The 20,693-nt window shown below is 39.3% G+C and overlaps 2 protein-coding genes across 2 annotated transcripts; both read right to left on the reverse strand.

Annotated features, from left to right (window-relative positions):
• Nucleotides 1–148: 148 nt before the first annotated feature.
• On the reverse strand, nucleotides 149–8,099 carry LOC135233207 (arrestin domain-containing protein 3-like). The gene is made up of 7 exons (XM_064296522.1): nucleotides 7,662–8,099; nucleotides 4,893–4,931; nucleotides 4,558–4,618; nucleotides 4,294–4,441; nucleotides 4,060–4,156; nucleotides 3,496–3,752; nucleotides 149–2,372 (listed from the first exon to the last, which is right to left on the reverse strand). The coding sequence occupies exons 1-7, from the start codon at nucleotides 7,921–7,923 to the stop codon at nucleotides 1,638–1,640; spliced, it is 1,599 nt and encodes a 532-aa protein (XP_064152592.1). The 5' UTR covers nucleotides 7,924–8,099; the 3' UTR covers nucleotides 149–1,637.
• A 2,408-nt stretch (nucleotides 8,100–10,507) lies between these two features.
• LOC135264498 (arrestin domain-containing protein 3-like) lies at nucleotides 10,508–18,035 on the reverse strand (the record flags this gene model as incomplete). Its single annotated transcript, XM_064353217.1, has 5 exons — nucleotides 10,508–13,081; nucleotides 13,204–13,469; nucleotides 13,958–14,060; nucleotides 17,661–17,808; nucleotides 17,947–18,035. Coding segments are annotated over 5 exons (696 nt in total), but the record flags the coding sequence as incomplete, so codon positions are not given.
• Nucleotides 18,036–20,693: the final 2,658 nt, after the last annotated feature.

A 20,693-nucleotide genomic window follows, 5' to 3' on the forward strand; every position in this document is an offset into this window, starting at 1 on the left:
AGCTTGTCTACCTGCAGAAGTCAGGTTGACCAGGTTGGTGCACCAGCTCAGCCCAGCTTGACTAGGCTGGTACCAACTTGTCCTTTGATGCAGCATTAACAGAGTAATCTTTAACACCATATTACTGAATTCAATCAGTGAACAAATGTTTGCTTTTTGAATAATTCTTTATTTTAGAAAAACAAATATTTAGATGAGAAAGTAACAGAATGAAAACATCACAACTTTTAAGAAAACAAACCAATGGAAAACATCACAGCTCCAGTTAATGATAGGGCTTTCAATAAGGGTATTATTAGTTACTATAGTTCTACTATAGTACATTAAATTAATAATTAGTAATACATCATTTATACTAACCCTTTAAACAGTTGGTTTTTTGGAATTTCATTTCTTTATTTTCCAGTTCTAGAACTTCATTGCTTTCAATTACTAGTGTATTACATCAGCATTAGAATGTTCAGTTAGGAACATTGCAATCACATGTTTGTAATCTTATACCAAAAAGCACAGACATTCTTGTTTTGTAAGAGCTCATATGTTATTAAATGGACATAATGAATTTTTAAATGGACAAAAATTCAAGTGTGAAATAAACCAAGTGTAAAACTAACTTTAAAAAGCTCTGAAATGTTGTTCAATAAAATGTGGTAACCTGATGGTGCAAACCAGGTATCATACATACATCATTAGAACAAAAGGTCTCTCCCCTCCAAACACTAATGCAACAGACCAAAGGTAAGCATACATCCTTATCCTTCTCTACTAAAATGTTGACCCAGAAAACCTTACCGATTAAAATAGTGTAAATGCAATACAATCAAGAGCACACATGTAACACAAACAAGGGTGATACCATTAAAAAAGGCACCATAATTTTCTCATTTTCTAGATATAATTATATGCTTTCACAATGCAGAAAGAATCATGGCAGAGAATAAAATTCACTGTAGTTTGAGAGTTTGACACCCTGCAGACGGCATGACACGATTTCCCCATGCATTTGTTTTGACATTTTCACATTCAACGTTCAGTCCCTTTAAATCTCCAACGTGTACATACATGAATCTTTTCTTGCGAGCGAGCATGCAATATTTATATTTCTAGCACTCTACCTCTCACTCTTTCACAGTGGTCATGGTGTTTATGCTAAACACTTTCAGTTGTTTCTCAATTCCTTTTGTTTGCAGTCTAGGCAGTACAGGGGCTGTACAAACTGTACAGAGCAATGCTGTGTATGCCTTTGTATTAAGTGTTCAAATTCAGATATAAAACCACTCACAGCATTGTTTCCCACCTTTCATTCTATTAATCCACTCGATGGTCCTAATGGTACATCACAAGATGTACAGAAAATATTAGTAACTTACTAGTCAGTATGATGCAGAATGATTTATTTATTTTTATTTATTTTTCAGAAGGTTTTCATTTAGGCTTATTTCCCCCTCCTTGCATTTTTAAGCACGTTTATATATTTTCGAAGACATTGCAAATCTATTGGGACCTGTCACAAAATAATAGCTTCAGCTATAGCCAACCTAGTTTCAAACACACATCTGAATAAAATGCTTTGCAATTTCAGAAGTCTGTCAGCACCCCTAGTCTCACTTAATTTTGCTGAAGGTAACCCAAAGTCATTATGCTTTTCCTCCAAAATCAGACAGAGATGGATAAATCCCAGCTGCAGGCTGAGATGAAGGTGCACTTGGGGCATTCTGAGATAGAAAATCTATTGGGCCAGTTAGGGATGGAGGTGCACTAGGACCAGGCTGGGACAAAAAGTCTACTGGGCCAAATTGGGGTGGGGGTGCGCTAGGAGCAGTCGGAGGGGGAAAAGATCCTGGTGCAGACTGAGGTGGAAAGCCACCTGGGGCATTCGAATACCCTCCGGGGGCATACGGAGGTGGTAACTCTTCAGGGGCATTGGCAGGTGTATAACCTCCAGGGGCATATGGAGGTGGTAACTCTCCAGGGGCAGATGGGGGTGGATACCCTCCAGGCCCAGATGGGGGTGGATACCCTCCAGGCCCAGATGGGGGTGGATACCCTCCAGGCCCAGATGGGGGTGGAAACCCTCCAGGGCCAGCTGGGGGTGGATACCCTCCAGGGCCAGCTGGGGGTGGATACCCTCCAGGGCCAGCTGGGGGTGGATACCCTCCAGGGCCAGCTGGGGATGGATACCCTCCAGGGACAGCTGGGGGTGGAAACCCTCCAGGCCCATATGGGGGTGGATTCCATCCAGCTTGGTTAGTGTCCCCAAAATCACTGGATGGTTCTGGGTTGGCCATTGGACTAAACCCTTTAATAGCAGGAAAAATAATCAGTGGAAATATGATCTCTGGGTCCGAAGCATAGGGAACATCCAGATAGACCTGTAAAACAAGAATCGGGTATTAGTCCCCACACTTGAGATGGTGTCTTCTACACATTGTATCCAATGCTTTCCTGACAACACAAATTATCACTGTAAGTAAAATCAAAGATCAGTCAAATGATCAGTGTGATCATCCAACAATGATTTATTCTTCTGGTTTAAATGGCACAATATGTTCTTGCCTCTGCACCCACACCAGAGCATGGCCCAAGTTAGTCACTCAAGCTAGTTGCCATTGCTGATTGGATGATATACGTGAATTATGGTTGGATGATGTAATGGAGCATGGCATAGGTCATGTGCTTGCATGAACACACAGTGCCGTACACAGTAAAGATTATAAAGGTTGTCCGATGAAAGCCAGAGCAGTCAAAACATCTTTTTAATAGAAAAGCAAAAATATGTTCTTACAAGAAAATGTTGCACTTTTCATTTGATCTACTAAAGCAAAAATATAAAAAAATTTTTTTTAATCTCATGCTCACACTGCAAACTGGAAGGTTAAGTGCTTTGTGAAACAAAATGTTAATGTCATTGAACTGACAACAGTTTGGATTTTTATATGTACACCTAGGCAAAAATGAGAGCTTCATAAAATATTTTAATAATGGAAAAAGTAAGAGTCTTTCACATACTTTCATATACTATTGTTCATTCAAAATCAAGAATTTCCAGATCATCCAAGGACCATCTAGCCTTAATATTGTTTCTTCAAGGGGATCTGAATCTAGCTTGCCTCGACTGTGAAAAGATTTTTTCCATTCTGTGGCTTTTAATGTTGTTGCAGGTAAATGAACAAAAAATCAAAACATCAAATTAAATATTTGTAAAACAGCGGATACCACGCAGGTGTCACTCATTTATTAATTAAGCAATTGAATCCCAGCATACATGGCATAATGGATAAAATTCTGATCATGCCCGGTCTCCTAAAAAATGGCTAGCGTGGCTGCAAGAGGTGGAATCTTGTGACCAAGACAGCTGAAATTCCTGATGTTTCACAAGCAATGGAATGTTAGCCGTCTGCACACTTGATGCCCCCGTCCAAATGGGTGCGGTGTCATAAATCTCAACTAGGGCAGCAGAAAGGCTAGAGTCACGACTATATATGGTCTACATACCTTCAGTTGGTACTTGACTTTGATAATACGAGAGTGAGTGATGGAGACCATCGCATCAGGTGGGATTTTGACCACATATGTGTTTGTCTGGTGTGACTGCGAAGGGATGGCTGCTCCCTCCTCTTTGAGGATCCTCTTATTGAACTGTTTCTGATGGCCTCTGGCATAGAAGCTCTCCTCTCGGTCCAGAGAAAACTTGGGCACGAGGTCACGTGATGAGTCGTTCTCGATGTTCGCCGTGATCGTTATTGCTTCACCTGTGGCAAAAAACCCAGACAGAAAGCAAGGTAATCTTCATTGGACAACATTGGTCAAGGTGCAAAGGTACTACATAGGCTAAGTAACTGTACTATCTGATGAGGGAGCAATAAAGTAAAAAATGTAAGTTAGTTGTTGCGATTCAAACAGTTGGTTAAAAAAGTCAAATGGGTCAACTACTGAACATTAATTAAAATATAAAAACAAAAAACTATGATTAAGACTTAAATTCATAGGTTTTACATTTACATTAATCCCAGAAGAAGTGCTCATATACAGTGAAATATGAAATATTTTGAGGCTTACCTTGCATGTAACCCTTTTTATCTATACTAATTTTCATGTTGGTACTTCCTTTGGTGAACAGCTTCATCTTCTTATTCTCTGTGCCAGACTGAGGTCTCTGCATGAAATCAGTGAATGCCCAACAGAGTTCATGCAACACTCAACATTTTGCAGTGCAAAATCTAGGAAATGAGCATGCATAATATGTCTTGTTTCGTCAGTTCATTAGACTGTTCCAAATTGTCACATGCATACCATGTATATAGGATTGTTCATGTCACTCCTGGAAAGAAAGTTGAACTCAGCCTTGTCTTTCTGATCCATGCGCATTGACCTGTCGAGTTTAGCCTGGACCAGGTAGAATACTTTGCCGTGAATCCCTTTATAGGTTGATGGCATATTTCTGTGAGGAAAAACACACTGGTCAAAATTATGAGCACTTGCTTGGTAAAATGCACTTTGCCCTTTCATATCAAATTTGGTTTCCCTACAGAGTCCCTCATCCCTGCATGCTCTTACCCATCAGGAATCCGAAAACTGAATGGATACACGTGTTTTCCCGCTGGAATTGCTTTACCGTCTAGAAAAAGTTTAAATGACAAAATATTTTTACAACAGAGACAGCTGAAAGTGATTAATAGACAGAAAATACAGAAATCCACTTTGTCTGCTGTTCCAAGATTAGTGACAAACTCTGTTCTTTCAAGTGTCTTCTAAAGGAAACGACCGGACACCTGGATTACTAATTACAGCCGGCCTAGAAAACATACTTATCTTATTTTAAGTTGATTCTATAGGCAAAAAAATTTAAAATGTCTAACAACACCCCCGCCCCCCTTCCTAACAGCACTTACATGTCTCTCCACATTGATCCACCAACCTCTCCTGGTCTCCTGCAGAAATAAACCAGTATATAAATAAATAGAAATAAACCAGATATAATGTCATCACCATAATAGTGGAAAATGCACACCAGCCAATGCTGAGATCACTCTGTTAAAATGTACTATTTCAGTGTAGAGGAAGTATGTTAAGGATTTTCTCTGTCATAAGAAATTGTTGCAACAAAATACACAACGTCCTGGTTGCAAGAAAGCTATGGAGATCCATAATCCACAGGATCAGTGCATTTTGGGTGAGTTCAATGCTGAGAACAGATGGAGGATTTAACAAATGACGCGGTGAGTGAAAGACTGGTTTGAGACTACAGTAGACCTGCACTGTATAGTATTGTACTGGCATAAAAGATCTGTTGGAAGAAAAATGTTATTTTGATAGCTGCTCTATTTGATTTCAGACTTTATTTTGACAGCTGCGTTACGGCCCAGCAGAGTTCTACAGGACACCCGTTTAGTCCTGTGCAATATGTATACTGGTCTCACCAGTTATGGTTTCAACAGCCTGATTTAACAACGGAGCAATATTCATTGAACTTCATTATAATATACAGTATATTATCATACAAAACCTAAAAGGCACAATTAAAACAGCCATTGGCTAATAATACAAGATAAAAACAGGTCAAATGAAATAGGTGATAAAAACAGGAAAAAATAAAAACAAACGTAAGGGTGAGGCATTGTAAAAATTATTTTTTTTTAAATTAAACTGAATACAAAATGTCAACAGTAAAAGACTAAAATATTATCATCAAAAAAGTGACTTTATATTTTGTTGTAGAACAGGGGTACACAAGGGCCGGTCAGTTTCTGCCCTTAAATATTTAATTAGGTGAATCAATATCTTGATCTGATATTTGTCTAAGCACCAGCTGCAGACTGCAAGTGTATCCTGCAGATTTTACTGTGCTCAAGTATAGGAGTGGTGCAGCATAGATCTGTCAGAAAACTAAAACTAAGGTAATTGGTTAGAACAAATACCAGCATGCTGGTCAGTCCGCCAGGACCGGAGTTGTGTACCCCTGTTATGGAAGCACAAACCCTTTTCATTGTTTTTAATGTACACAACTTGGCACTGCAAGTTTGCCTATAGTGCGTGGGAGGGCAACCCTGGTCATGAAGTGCCATAGATGTTCCTGGTTTTTGCTCTATGCAAACCCATAACTAGGTAATTGGAGTATCTATTAGGTTTCCTAAACACAGGTGACAGTGTGCTGGAGGTATTCAGCATTCCACCACTCAGAATCTGAATATTCAGGCTCAGGCTCTTAGTAATCCACCACACTTTCATAACCAAGCCCAACAGGCCCCACAGCTCCTTCAGTTAGGCCTCCAGTACAGTAGGTGTGCAGTTCTGCCCGTTGATTGCAGAGTGGAGGCAGTAGCCTACTGTTGCAATGACCAAGCAGGCCAAACTATGAAAGTGCATTACATGCATTCCTTACTTTCAGGACCGGCCACTGGCATAAACACTCTATGCGGTTGTTTAGAGCCACAACCGCTAGGGGGGCCACATGATGCAATCTTTTTTTTTTTTTCTTTTTAGCTAAATAACATTATTTGTTAATATATTTGAATTATGTTATTTATCCCCTATCCCAAAACTAGCATTATTAATTTAATATGGAATGAACAGAGAACATTTCATAACACGTAATGTAAGAAGGATTTTATAATAAGCAACATGCAGTTGAACGCAATCTTTTCAGGGGCATTATTGAAATATTTTGGAGCAACCTCCGCTGCACCAGGACCATCTACCTCGTCAGCTGACATGACTGCTGCTTTTATAGTTTAAATATGTTGACTTTTTTATTTATTATTTTGAATACTTTACCATTGTTAATTGTTTCTTAACTTCTCAAATTTTAATATATTTGTAATATACATTGTTTTCAAATAAAGTAAGAGATTTGTTGTTAATTCATTTGTCCATCTCTATTGTGTGTGTGTGTGTGTGTGTGTGTGTGTGTTCATTCATTTATGAGCAGTGTGTGTGATTTGGTGGTTGTGCTGCGAGTTTTTTGGGGCCACAAGCAAAATCTTGCTTAGAGCCACCAAAATCCTACAGCTGGCCCTGCTTACTTTTTTATTTTTACCCAAAAAACTTTCAAAAAAAAAAAAAACATTTGAGCCTCATGTAGACCTCCACGTTAAGAAAAAATGTAAAAAATATATATATATATTAAAAAAACTTTTACTTTTTGCCGTGATGTAAGGAACCCTGTTGTGTATTTACACCAGAAAGCAAAACACTTGTATGTTCGGTGTTGTTGCTGCATGTAGAAAACGTTGCTGATATCGTAATTGTTTTGACAACATAACGTCACATTGACCAAACACAACATTTTCACAACATTCTCACAGGGTAATATGTACAACTTGGTAACGATCTCCACTTGCAATTAATTATTACGTGACAATTCATCCCAGATCAAATACGCCTATAGTGTAACTAGATATTCCACCGCCCTTTTGTCGCGATTCGGTCCGCCATAACCTATCGCCTCAAGCTTCCTGACAACACGTGGTTTATAGTTCTTCCGCCTTTCCTTTTCGTTATGTAATTAAACCACAGTCTCTTAATTAAACCAAACTTGTACTAAGTAGTAGTAGTAATAAGTAGCTGATTCAAGCCCATGCAAAGTTCAAGTTTTTCGTTTTTTCTCTCGTGATTAGCTGAGGCTACTTTAGTAATGGAGATGGAATCACCCGTGTTCTTACCGTCCTTTACTTTTCTGTATATGAATTGTTCCAGCTTGAAGTATTCTTCTTTTGCGTTATAAGACACATGTCTGTCTCCGTGCTTTTCTCTCCAATGTACGTCGGCCTTTCCTTTCGCTTTAACTGACAGGGAATTTATCTCGGCTTCCTTTGAAAGCTCCAGAATCATTCGTCCTGAAATTGTATCTCCATTCGAAAAGGTGTTTTGCTCGTTTATAGAATCGTAACTTATCGAGATACTTTTAACGGTTGATGACAGCATATTGCAATTTGGTAAATGTTTCTAAGTCTAGGCTAAATTAAATGAAGCCGAAACCGAATGTTCACGGTTCTAAGCAGAAATTTTGATAAAGCGTTCACCGTCTTCTTTACAACTAGAGAAGTCTAAGGGCGTGCAAAACGAAACATACGGACACGCCTACGCCTTCATTGGAATCAAATCAACAGATTCGGGACTGGTTTAAAGAAAACCACTCCTCTGCCTGAAATGAGTATTATCAAAGGGGTTACAACTACGTTTTTTTCTTCTTTTTTTTTTTTAGAGAAGAAAAAAACGTGTTGTCCTATCTTGGGATTTTCATCATTGCATCATTTCCTGAAATTAAAGCCAATAGAACAATTACATTCCCATGGAACATACTGTTCTAGATCTTGTGGTACATAACTTAAGACATTTATAAGGAGCACTGCCACATCTACTGAACATTCGGACCAATTTTGTAACACAAAAATTAAACGGTCCATGAAACAAACTAGAAACACGAAACATTTCTGTTACTAAAAGTAGTAATATTTCAGTTGTCAACGCTTGAGCTGGTAATTCATAATACTGGCAGCATGCCATTTGCCCCACATTCTTACGGTGCAGTTACATTGTGGCATGAGTCACCTTTTCAGGTGATGAAGTCATCCATTCCATACCATAACATTCCACACGATAAGGTGACCGAGATGTGAGAAATTGTGACAGCAAGAAAGGCTTGATTGTGTTGACAGAAAAATAACTTTTAGTAGCAGTGACTTATCAGAAGTAGCCTATTGTTTGACTGCCTTGCTAGTAAAGATGAGGTAACATTAGGTAATGGAATTTTCTGCAGTGGAATCAACATTTATTAGATGACACTGTTGAGTCACTTGTCATGCGTTTGACATGGTAGTTTATCCAGAGTGGAATTAGATTTCATCCACATATCTAACATTATGCTAGACATAATTATCAGTCGCTGTGTAAATACATAAACGTTTACATCTGTGAGAGTACAGCTCAGTCTGAAAGAACACTGGGCTGTACCACAGCCTGCTGTCACACTCTGTCCCTCATGCTACGGAACTATATCCTGCATTACCTGTTTAGTAGATAAGCAAAGGCACAAATCTGACCAGTGAGATCCAAGTAAATATATTTCATAACATAACTGCCAGGGCTCCCTTGAAAAAAGAAATGTTTATCTGAATTAATCTCCCAGGGACAAATTAAGAATAAACCAAAAATCAAGGCAAAAGAAGTAGGGTTTTCATAGGATGAAAACAAAGTGAAAAAAGATTTTCAAGATAGTCAAGACGATGTTTAAACCATGTACGCTTTTGAGACAGTGAAGACCCTACCCACAGAAAATCCTGCAAACTTCAGTTTAAAAAAGTTATTAAAAACAGGTAGATTAAAGCAGGAACAACATCAAGGACAGATAAAACATTTACAAACCAAATACAATGAGACCTTTCATCTGGTGCTATAAGACAATAAGGTAGTACAGTTACTAGACATGGGGAAGTTGGATAAGGGTTGTTTTTTTTTCTCTCCAGTAAAACCACATTCAGTGATTGTAACTTGTTAGATTTTACGTTTTACTGTACGTTTTACTGTGTTTCCACTGCAGATCAGGTAGCACTAATTAAAATACCTTTCCATAGAAGAAACTAGGCTTCATATTTGGCATTATAGTGCACACTGCAATCATTCAGAAGACACTCCTCCTACCTAGAGCAACAAACAATAATGAAACAGTTGTGCAATCACGTGTGCATTAATTACATCAAAAAAAAAAAATTCATTTTAAGGTGACGTTGCACTGACTACGTATTTCACGTGGTCCGTTTCTCAACAACCAAAACAGGTGTCTGATTTCATCAGGGGCGACATAGCTCAGGAGGTAAGACCGATCGTCTGGCAGTCGGAGGGTTGCCGGTTCAAACCCCGCCCTGGGCATGTCGAAGTGTCCTTGAACAAGACACCTAACCCCTAACTGCTCTGGCGAATGAGAGGCATCAATTGTAAAGCGCTTTGGATAAAAGCTCTATATAAATGCAGTCAATTTACCATAACTGAGATTCCAGAGTCTCTCCAATAGGAATTTAGATTGTAAGGGCTTGAAATGGCATCTTACTACCCCCTCTGCTGTTGATGTACTGTTACTAGAGTAAGATATTTTAATTACCATCTTATTTGCACAATTGTGCATATACAAATACAAATACTATATATTAAACAGGTTATATTAGCTATTATTAGTGTTTTATTAACATTTTTAGGCCGCATAAGAGACTTATGAAAATCCAGGCCGCTCTGCTAATGGTGAATATGCCATAAATTAGTAATTACATCTATTGTATGGGACACACTTAGGCTAGACATCAGAGATACACTTTCTGAAGTCTAATCACTGATCAAAAAATCCTTCGATCATGATCTGAAATTTTATTGGTTTATATAGCAATAGCAGTCTTTTCCATTTCGATGCAACCTCTGTTTCATAAAGCATAATACACGCAAACATAATATATGCACAAAAGGCAAACAAAGTAGGCCGTTGGTTGTCTGGTTGTATTATTCCAGTCAGTTCATCCTGATAGCACCATTTATTTCACAGGCACTGTTTATTTCCATCAGAGGTGTAATATGCTAACATTACATGATACATTAAATACATAACATTCATTAGGGCAACAGGAGTAATGACAAGACAGGCACAGAACAGTTAGAGTAACAGCAGAAAGACATTAAGCTGAAAACTGAATATGTTTAATACATTTGTTATTTGGTCAATGGGACCCAATTACAATACACATACACAGGATTACTTGGCTTTATTGGTCCTTCTTGTTACCAGTAAACTGGGTAAAACCGCATTTAGTCACCATGCCCCAATAGATTGAACAGCTTACAACATGTTAACAAGTAGTGTCTTACCCCTCTCACAGAATTCAAATCCAGATTAGGCAGTGTCATTTCATGATTGTTCTTGTTAATAATTCTTAACCACTTTATGCTAAATGTAAGTCTCTCTGTCGTCACTGTGTATACAGTGAGCACCATAATTCATTGGACAGTGACTCATTTTTTGTTATTTTGGTTCTGTACGCTAGCACTTTGAGTTTGAAAGGATACAATGACAATGAGGTTGAAGTGTATATGTATATGTAAAGGCTATTAGGTCAAGTTCTTCACAGAACACACACACACACACACACAAAAACCCCACACAGCTTGCCTTCATCACCGAACCACACGGACAGTGCAGTCTATAAGGATTTGGACAGTAACAATTTTTGTTTTTGAATACAGAGCCAAAACAACAAAACTTGTCACGTTCCAAATACTTGTGGATAAGGGTGCACCGATCATTCATTTCTATGGCCAATTCCGGTTACCGATTTTTGAAAGCCAAATCAGCCAATTCCGATAGCCAATTTTTAAAGTTTTTTTGATTCATTTTTTTTTTTTTTTAAAGCAACAGGTAAAAAAACAAAAACAAGAACACATGGCTGTTTATTTGCTTTGTAGGTTGCCAATGCATTCCGATACTTTCATTATTGTTATAATTATTATTACTAATATTATTATTATTAACAGCATTGTTGTTATATTGTTGTCATAGCCACACAGTGAATGAGCTCTGATTCAGTGTGGCTGAATCTTTCCAGAAGAGTGCGTTTTGACGGCTTCACACCATGATCTGTGCCAGCGCTTTATCTTAGGAGACATTTCAGTGCAACGATGGACGGAATGGCAGCTGCTGCAATTGCTGTGGAAGAGTTGATTTCTCTAGGAAGCTCCTAGTGAAGGTGTTTTAACTTTAAAGTGGATTTCCTTTATAAGATAATTCTGAAAATCCAAATCCCTAGGCTCTGCAGTGAAGATACTGACAGAGGAAAAAAAATGTTGAAAAAGCCAAAACTTGACAATGAAGTAGTTGCTTAAAATACTATCAGAACTGATAGGATTGATAAAAAATAGTATGAAAAAAAAAAGACCAAGTTTGAATAAAACCTTATATCAAATACTTCTACACCGAACAGTCACACATTTTGGATCAGAATCTGTGCAAAAAAATTGTATCCAATATGTATCTGCATTTCATCCACACGTTGAACCGGATAAAAACATGGCAGACTGAAAATCATCACTTACAGTATAAACAAAACACTGTGTAAACTATTACAATTGTGTTAAAGCTTAGTCTTACTAGGCAAAGAGTAATCTCACACAGAGGACTGTCCGTGTTAGGATCACAACAGGGTTAAAAAAAGATGTTCATGGCAGTTAAGAATGAGGTTAGAACAAGGCCAACATTAGAGACAGTGAAGGGTGTCCCCTACATGCTAAAATACTGCAAATGTCAATCGTCCTACCCAAACCCAAGTCAAGGCAGTTTGTTACATCCAATAAGAGGCAACATAAACATATAGCAAACATATAGCAGACATATAAACATATAGCAGATGCTCTCAATAGAAAACATTTGAGCTATTATTGTGAAATAATATCCTTGTTTTATACCTTTATAGAACAAATAACTTTCATAATATAATGTAGAAAAGTACAGGTATTTCTTACTGTATATGTGAAATAAAAAAAAATTTTAAAGATAAATTTAACAACACTCAAAAGAATAAAATATTGGCAGTTAATATTTAAAAATCAAATATAAGACCTTTCGTTACAGAAAGGTGCTTCTGTAGTGCTACTCTGACCTCAGCTCAGATAAGGCACAGTGATAGGAGACGGAAGCGCTTCGAACAGCTTAAAAGTAAATAAAAACTGTAATACCTGATTTATGCAGGTCAGTTGTTCTGAGTATTAAACCAGGCACCCGACGGTACAAAATACAAAAATGCCAGAAATAAAAATACCTCAGACAGAAATGTAATCCTGAAATTGTAAAGAGTCTGTAAACACCTGACATAAATGTAAAGTGGTGATATCCCATAACCCCCACAACCTCAAAAATGACACAAAAAAAAGGCACACACCCATTCAGGGCTTGAGGATGGCAGCAGTCTCATTTCCATGGCAATTTGTGAAGTTTTAAGGAGACTGTAGCAGACTGTGTCTAAGCAGGAGGACGACACACAGGAATAGAGCACATTATCAGAGGGAAAATGACACTGAGGTCGGTTCCATTTGGAATACACAGACTAACCTGTAAACAAGCAAAAAGAACTTCATGAACAAAAATCACGTGCATCAATACATGAATGTGGTCAGGAATTAATAAATGAATTTCAGGATGCCATAAACTGTTCCAACATTGTAGATGCTTACCATCAAAAAGTAGTCCACCTCCAGAATCTGGCAGTTTGAGATGGTGAGGGGGATATTGGCAGGTATCTGCAGCATTTGGTTGCCCCACACTCCTGAACGATGGGGCATGACAGGTGTTCCCTCGACTTTGACAAGGTTTTTAGGAACACATCTCTTTGATGACCTGGAGTACGTGTAGAAGGTCTGCGTCTGTACGAGCGTTGCCTTGGGAACAAGCGTACGGGAAGAGGCATTCTCGAACTCCGCGATGATCTGAATCATTTCTCCTGTGAAAGGTAAGCAATTTAGAGTCATTTTGAACAGACAAATTGTGTGTTTGCAAGTGACTGTATGAGAGTACACTGGTGCCACACCTTGTCCTTATAACAGCTGTCACTAAAAGGACACTGAGCCTTAAAATATTTATGCTTTACCTTGCATTCTACCTACACACTGAACAAGAGAAAGCAAATATGTTACTTTAAACCAACACCCTCGGAAGGTTGAAAGAAGAGCACATTCGGTAAATAAAACAGATTTTAATGTCCTACTATGCATTTTCTTTTAGAACATCTATTGACACCCTTTAAATTCAACACCAAAAGTACCATAATAAAGTCATAGTTAGCTCAACAATAGATACAGGATCCAGACCTCTTTAGCTGGACCAAGAGAGAAAATTCTATGGCATGATGAATGTGAATTCATTCTATGCAGTGTGCATGTTGCATTCTGGGTACAGGAAATGTTGCACTTGTGAGGAGTTTTCCAGCACCTTGGACGTAACCCTTCCTGTCCAGACGACAATTCATGGAGATGGGCCCTGAGGTGCAGCAGAGGCAACACAGCTCCTTGTCATTGGAAGCTGACAGTGGCGCCTGGATCAGAAAGGAGAGAAATCAACCATCACTCCATTAAGATTTATGTGACCGTGTGTAAGCTAACACTTTTTTCTCGCTCAGTACCTCATTGATGAATTAAAGCAGTTGATTACACAGGCAAATCACTGCATCTGGCTTCTTGGGCCTGAAGAGGGTGCCCATGACAATTTCAAGAAAATAAAACCAGCAGTGTCTGTGGCTTTCCACGACCAACGTGAGAACCCTGAAGCAAGGCATATTCAAAGTGGATGGACAGTTTTTTTTTTTTGGTATGGACATTTTTTCAAGCCACCATTAGAGAATAGAAGATGTCCATTATAAAATAGCACTAGCACTAAAAGCAGAAAGAGTATAAGAACCAATGTGCAGCACCCATCTTGGTGATGAATGGCAACCATTTTACACCAGGTCACCTTGCCATAAAACTTCTCCCGACTGAAGAATGCCTGACTTGTTCACATTCTGGACAGATGTGACTGTTGGGTAAATCTATTGCTGTTTCCGTCACAGCACTTTCAACACAAGCAATATCGGAAGTGCCATCATAAAATTTCTCCTTACCCTGAAGAGTGCCAGACCTGCAAGTGTGGAACTGTGTTATCACTGCGACACAATTATATTGAGAAATAAAAACTATATGCTGTAACTGCATTTAGATCAAACCTACCATGCATAACAAAACGTAAAAAGACTAGTCAAACACCTGCTCAATCTGTTTATAATGGAATAATAGCATATCATCTTCTTCTTTCGGCTGTTCCCGTTAGGGGTGGCCACAGCAGATCATCTGTTTCCATCTCTTCCTGTCCTCTGCATCTTCCTCTATCGCACCAACCACCTGCATGTCCTCCCTCATCATATCAATAAACCTCCTGTTTGGTCTTCCTATTTTACTCCTGCATGGCAGCTCCATCTTCAGCATCCTTCTCCCAAAATACCCAGCATCTCTCCTCCGCACATGTCCAAACCATCTCAACCTTGCCTCTCATTTTGTCTCCAAACTGTCTAAACAGAGCTGTCCCTCTAATATACTCATTCCTACTCCTGTCCATCCTTGTCACTCCCAACGAAAATCTTAGCATCTTCAACTCTGCCACCTCCAGCTCCGCCTCCTGTCTTTTCGTCAGTGCCACCGTCTCCAAACGATACAACATAGCTGGTCTCACTATCCTCTTGTAAACCTTCCCTTTCACTCTCGCTGGTACCCTTTTGTCGCAAATCACTCCTGACACTCTTCTCCACCCTGTCTGCACTCTCTTCTTCACCTCTCTTCCGCACTCCCCGTTACTTTGAACAGTTGACCCCAAGTATTTAAACTCATCCACCTTCGCCACCTCTACTCCTTACATCCTCACCATTCTGCTGCCCTCCCTCTCATTCACGCACATGTATTCCGTCTTGCTCCTACTGACTTTCATTCCTCTACTCTCCAGTGCATACCTCCACTTCTCCAGGCTCACCTCAACCTGCTCCCTACTCTCACTACAGATCAAAATGTCATCCGCGAACATCATAGTCCATGGAGACTCCTGCCTGATCTCGTCCGTCAACCTGTCCATCACCATTGCAAACAAGAAAGGGCTCAGAGCTGATCCTTGATCCCACCTCCACCTTCAACCCATCCGTCACTCCTACTGCACACCTCACCACTGTCACACTGCCCTCATACATATCTTGCACCACTCTTACATGCTTCTCTGTCACTCCCGACTTCTTCATACAATACCACACCGCCTCTCTTGGCACCCTGTCATATGCTTTCTCTAAATCCACAGACACAATGCAACTCCTTCTGACCTTCTCTATACTTCTCCATTGCCACACTCTCAAAGCAAACATGCCATAATAGCATATGAAGTGTTTAAAACCATAAAACCACCCCCTTACCAAAAAAAAAACAAAAACTGTAGGCTACACATGAACTTGAAATACGGGCTAAATAGTCTGCCTTTGACAACTTTGTGACTAAACTGGCTCACCTTTTAGTTCATAAAACTCAAAAGTAACTTAATCACCCAATGAGCACAGGTGACTTACTACTAGTTTTTTAAAAGTTTGTTGTATAATTTCTGAAGCCTACTTGAGAATTCTCAATGTACTAAAAGTTGTAAAGAACTTCAAGTATAAGCCTAAAAATATTTTCCTGTTGTGTACAATTGTTCAAAAGTGAACCAAGTACACTTTCTTATTTTAAGAAAGTATGCTATATTAGTGTGCTTATAAAACTTTACAGGGTACAAAGTTCCATTCAGTCTAAAGCTGGTTATTCAAGTAGTAGACTTATCATATGATATCATGAAAGACATCCCAGAACCACTCCATCATAGAATTCAGGGGAGAATATGTAGTTACATAAGAAAACTGAAGTGAGCCTTCGCCATGTCTTTAGATTGAAACTGCACAGGAACAGTTGTTATTATTGTGACTGTAGCTTATTCCTGAATTCCCCTCCTCAGTCAGTGAAAATTCTTTTAGGAGCCCCAACCCTGTAGAAAAATTCCGCAATGCACTGTGCAACAGTATATCCTCAGCTTGCTTAGACTTCAGTGGACATGCCTCTGCCCACTTTGTTTTGAAGTCAATCATGATGAATATGGGCATATCCTCCTCTTGGAGTTGCCGTTAGTTTCCCCACGAGATCCATCCGGACCGGTAAAAAGGTTCAGACACCTGAGCATTTTCAAGATTTAGGAGTGGACACTGACGTGTTGGTAACTTTACATACAAAAAGGCATGAATACATGAGGCTTATTTTAACTGGGATGTATTTTAATGTTCATCTAGCAATGAGGGGAGTTCTGGAATAAGGTGCTGTCCTATTTCCATGCATTTTCAATGATTTGTTAATGATAACATATTTGTCTGTACTTCAGTTTATGCTTGAATTCCTTTACAACGTTCATACTCAAGCAGGCTCCAGAAAATGATACTAAAATACTGAACTAGTAGTAAGTCACTAGTTCTATCTGGAAGTTACTTTTTTTAATGTATTTACTAAAAGGTTGGGCAGTTTAGTCTCAAAGCTGTCAAAGGCAGACTAACGAGTCTATATTTAAAGTTCACGTGTAGCCTACAGTTTTTCTTTTCCTATTTTTCTAAGGGGGGGGGGGGGGGGGTGACAGCGGTATATGATTTTACACACTCTGAGCTACGACGGCATTATATATATAGTAAGTTTGAAATGCAGTTACAGCATATAGCCTTCTTTCAAACGATGGTATTTCTCGTTATAATTTTGCCGTCGTGTCAGCCTCTCTTCACGGTAAGAGTAAGTTTTACCACAACCACAACCTCACATCACTTCGTAAAAGTTAAACTCTCGGCCCCGGAAAGAAAATGCTTACATTCTTCTCGTTAGTTTCTAACTTTATCTTGAAATGTGTTCAAATACACAGGACACAAAACTCTCAGCTCCTAATGGCATGATAACAAGACTTCCCAATCGCAACACTACAGAGTGCTACACTACTGTCTCACCCCAGCAGGCAATTCAAATAGCACAGACAACAACAAAGGCTTTATGCAACACGTGCAGCAGTAATAGAAATGCCATAATGGGCACGTGAGAACATGTACACGCACGGAGCAACGTCTTACCAGCAGTTGTGGATGGTTGGCGTCTATGTGGCTAACAAAATTCAATTCCGACCGGAACTCCTTGGCCAAATGCCACGGTCTGTGTATCTGAACTACCAAAGCATAGAAAACTCTGCCATGAACCCCTTGAAATGATGACGGGAAATTTCTATTTGGAAAGACAAGGGAAAATACGTTGTTTCACCATTGGGTTGGCATTTCGTAATAAACTCTAGAAATGCAATATTCTATCATTATAATGAGGGAATTGTCCAGATAGTGAATCCCAATAACAGCATGTACACACCCTTCTGGCAACCGGGTTCTGAATGGGTATTCATGCGCTCCGCTGCGAAGGACAGTCTCGCCACCACCGATAGCTAAAGATGGAAAGAAAAATTAACACATTCCACAATGCGTACAGAGCTGGTTATTTATCCAATCACAACTACACAGTAAATGAAAAAAAACGTAACAGAAATGTAACGCTGCGCCAAGACAGCAAACTAATCTATAGGACGATACGAAGCTGCCAAACCGTTGTGTTGTAGGATGTCACACTTAATGTTAAAATAGTCCTCTCTTGCAGAATAATGTCTTCGATGCTTTCTAGATCCAGTGCTCCACGCAACTTTCGCCTTTCCCTTTAAACTCACATTGATCGAATTAACTCTCATTTCTTTTGATAAATCGAAAACGATTCGCCCTGAAATAAAATCGCCACATGTGAAAACGTTTCTCCCATTTAGTCCGTCCAAATTTATTGCAAATGACTTAAAAGTATCTCCGAACATGATATCAATATTTGGTTCACAAACGATGTACGCAAAGCAGTTTTCCAGATGAATGTAAGGTTCGGATTTCTTTGTCTGTGACCGCTCTGCGCATGTGCACAAATTACGCGTGTGATCATGCACAACAACGGAGGTCGATCAGAGATTAGGGTGTCCGACTCCCGAAATTTTGGAATCGACTCTGGCTGAAATTTCATGAGTCGTTGGAATCGATTCTTCGACTCCAATTTAATTCCATCTCCAACTGCAGTTTTCAAGTGCGTACCGTATTACCGTAGACTCTGCGTAAGACTATTTCACGTTGATAGGCCAATCACTGGTGCTTGCCCCGATTGCCAAATCAATGTAATCTTAATTAACAAGATTAACAAGAAAGGAGCAAATCTTTATGCGTAATCGCACGAATCAAACTGACCATTACGCGCATTTTGCGTGAAGTTGCTTGTATCCAGTGCAATAAAAATAATATGAAATAAATAAAATGGTGTTGATGGGTCTTGGTGATTCTGGTCTCAGTGTTAAATGCTTTTCAATAGGGTATTTTAATATTTTTTGTTAATCTTCCCAAAAATGGTTAAAATGAGTAGGCTAATAAAAATATACATTTTTTAAGTTCATTGAATTTAAGATATACAGTTAAAATGACATAGAAAATATGTAGATTTCAAACTAACTTTCAGCCAAAACTGGATGTAGATGGTCTTTTCGTGGTCGAGGCTGGGTGGGTAAAATATAGGCTACGAATATCCTGCGAGACAAACTGTAGAACGGATTGAACAGTGTATGACGCTGTTTAGGTTGTAATAATCAATCAAAGGATGAGAAGCGCTTTTTTATTGTCATTTCTTGTCCTCTGCTGACGAGGACAAAGGCGGCTGTTAGCTAGCTGGATAGTCCACAAATCCAAAGAACGCTGTGAGTCTGAGTGTGCACTTGAGGCGTTGGTCGGATGTGTTTAATTGCCTACGTCGTGGGTCTTTGCTTTATCCCCGTTTTGTGACCACTTGGGGCGCTGGTTAAATGCTAAATCTAAACCAAATCTAAACCAGTTTATCACAGATAAGAAAATCCACAGAAAAGACTCTTTGTTTCTTAACATAAATGCATGCAGTTAGGATTACTTTTCATACAAATGCCTCAAGATCACTCCCAGAAGTTACATTAAAGAATTTTAGCAAAAAACATTTTTCTTAAAAGTTTTCATAAAAGTAATTTGAGATTGGTGTATATAAAAACATAAGTGAAATTGAACATTGGTGGTAGTAATATGTTATTATTTAATACAAAGCACTGCCTATATTACACGTACTGTAGCAGGAAACCAGTGCTATGCATGCTGACAGATTTTTATATATTTTTCTTGAATGACATTTTATTTAATATCAGTAAACTAACAGATCGGCTGGGCTATACAAAACTCAAACACAAGCTGCACAAATAACTTCACTGGTTTGCCTATTTTTGTACGAAACCATCCTGCCAATCGTACCTGGCCAGTGTGTCCCATTACATTACATTACAGGCATTTGGCAGACGCTCTTATCCAGAGCGACGTACAACAAAGTGTATAACCATAACCAGGAACAAGTATGACGAAACCTCTAGAGAAGTACCGGTCCAAGTACAGGGAACAACCGCATAGTTCAACTTGGACCCTGATGGTTAAACTGATTAACACTAACAACGAGAACGGCAACAACGCAATCTATGGAAAAATAAAAATAAATAAAAGTACAAGTAGTCGTTAAGACAGGCGCATCAACTAACTAACCTATGAAACAGCTGCCTAGTTACAACCCTAAGTTTAGTCATTTACAGGGGGGAAGGGAGGGATGGAGAGAGGTGCAGCCTGAAGAGGTGGGTCTTCAGTCGTCGTTTGAAATTGTTCACAGTCTCAGCTGTTCTGACCTCCACAGGGAGGTCATTCCACCATCGTGGGACCAGAACAGACAGGAGACGTGTTCTGGAAGTGCAGGTGCGAAGAGGGGGAGGTGCTAGGCATCCTGAGGTAGCAGAACGGAGGGATCTGGCTGGCATGTAGGGTTTGAATATCTTGTGAAGGTATGCTGGGGCTGATCCCTTGACTGCCTGGTATGCTAGGACCAATGTTTTGAATTTGATGCGAGCTATAACAGGCAGCCAGTGGAGGGTAGTGAGCAGGGGAGTTACGTGGGAGTGTCTGGGGAGGTTGAAGACCAGACGAGCCGCAGCATTCTGAATGAGCTGCAGGGGTCTGGTGGCAGATGCTGGTAGTCCAGTC

This window comes from Anguilla rostrata, chromosome 10 (assembly GCF_018555375.3).
Source record: "Anguilla rostrata isolate EN2019 chromosome 10, ASM1855537v3, whole genome shotgun sequence".
Taxonomy (NCBI): domain Eukaryota; kingdom Metazoa; phylum Chordata; class Actinopteri; order Anguilliformes; family Anguillidae; genus Anguilla; species Anguilla rostrata.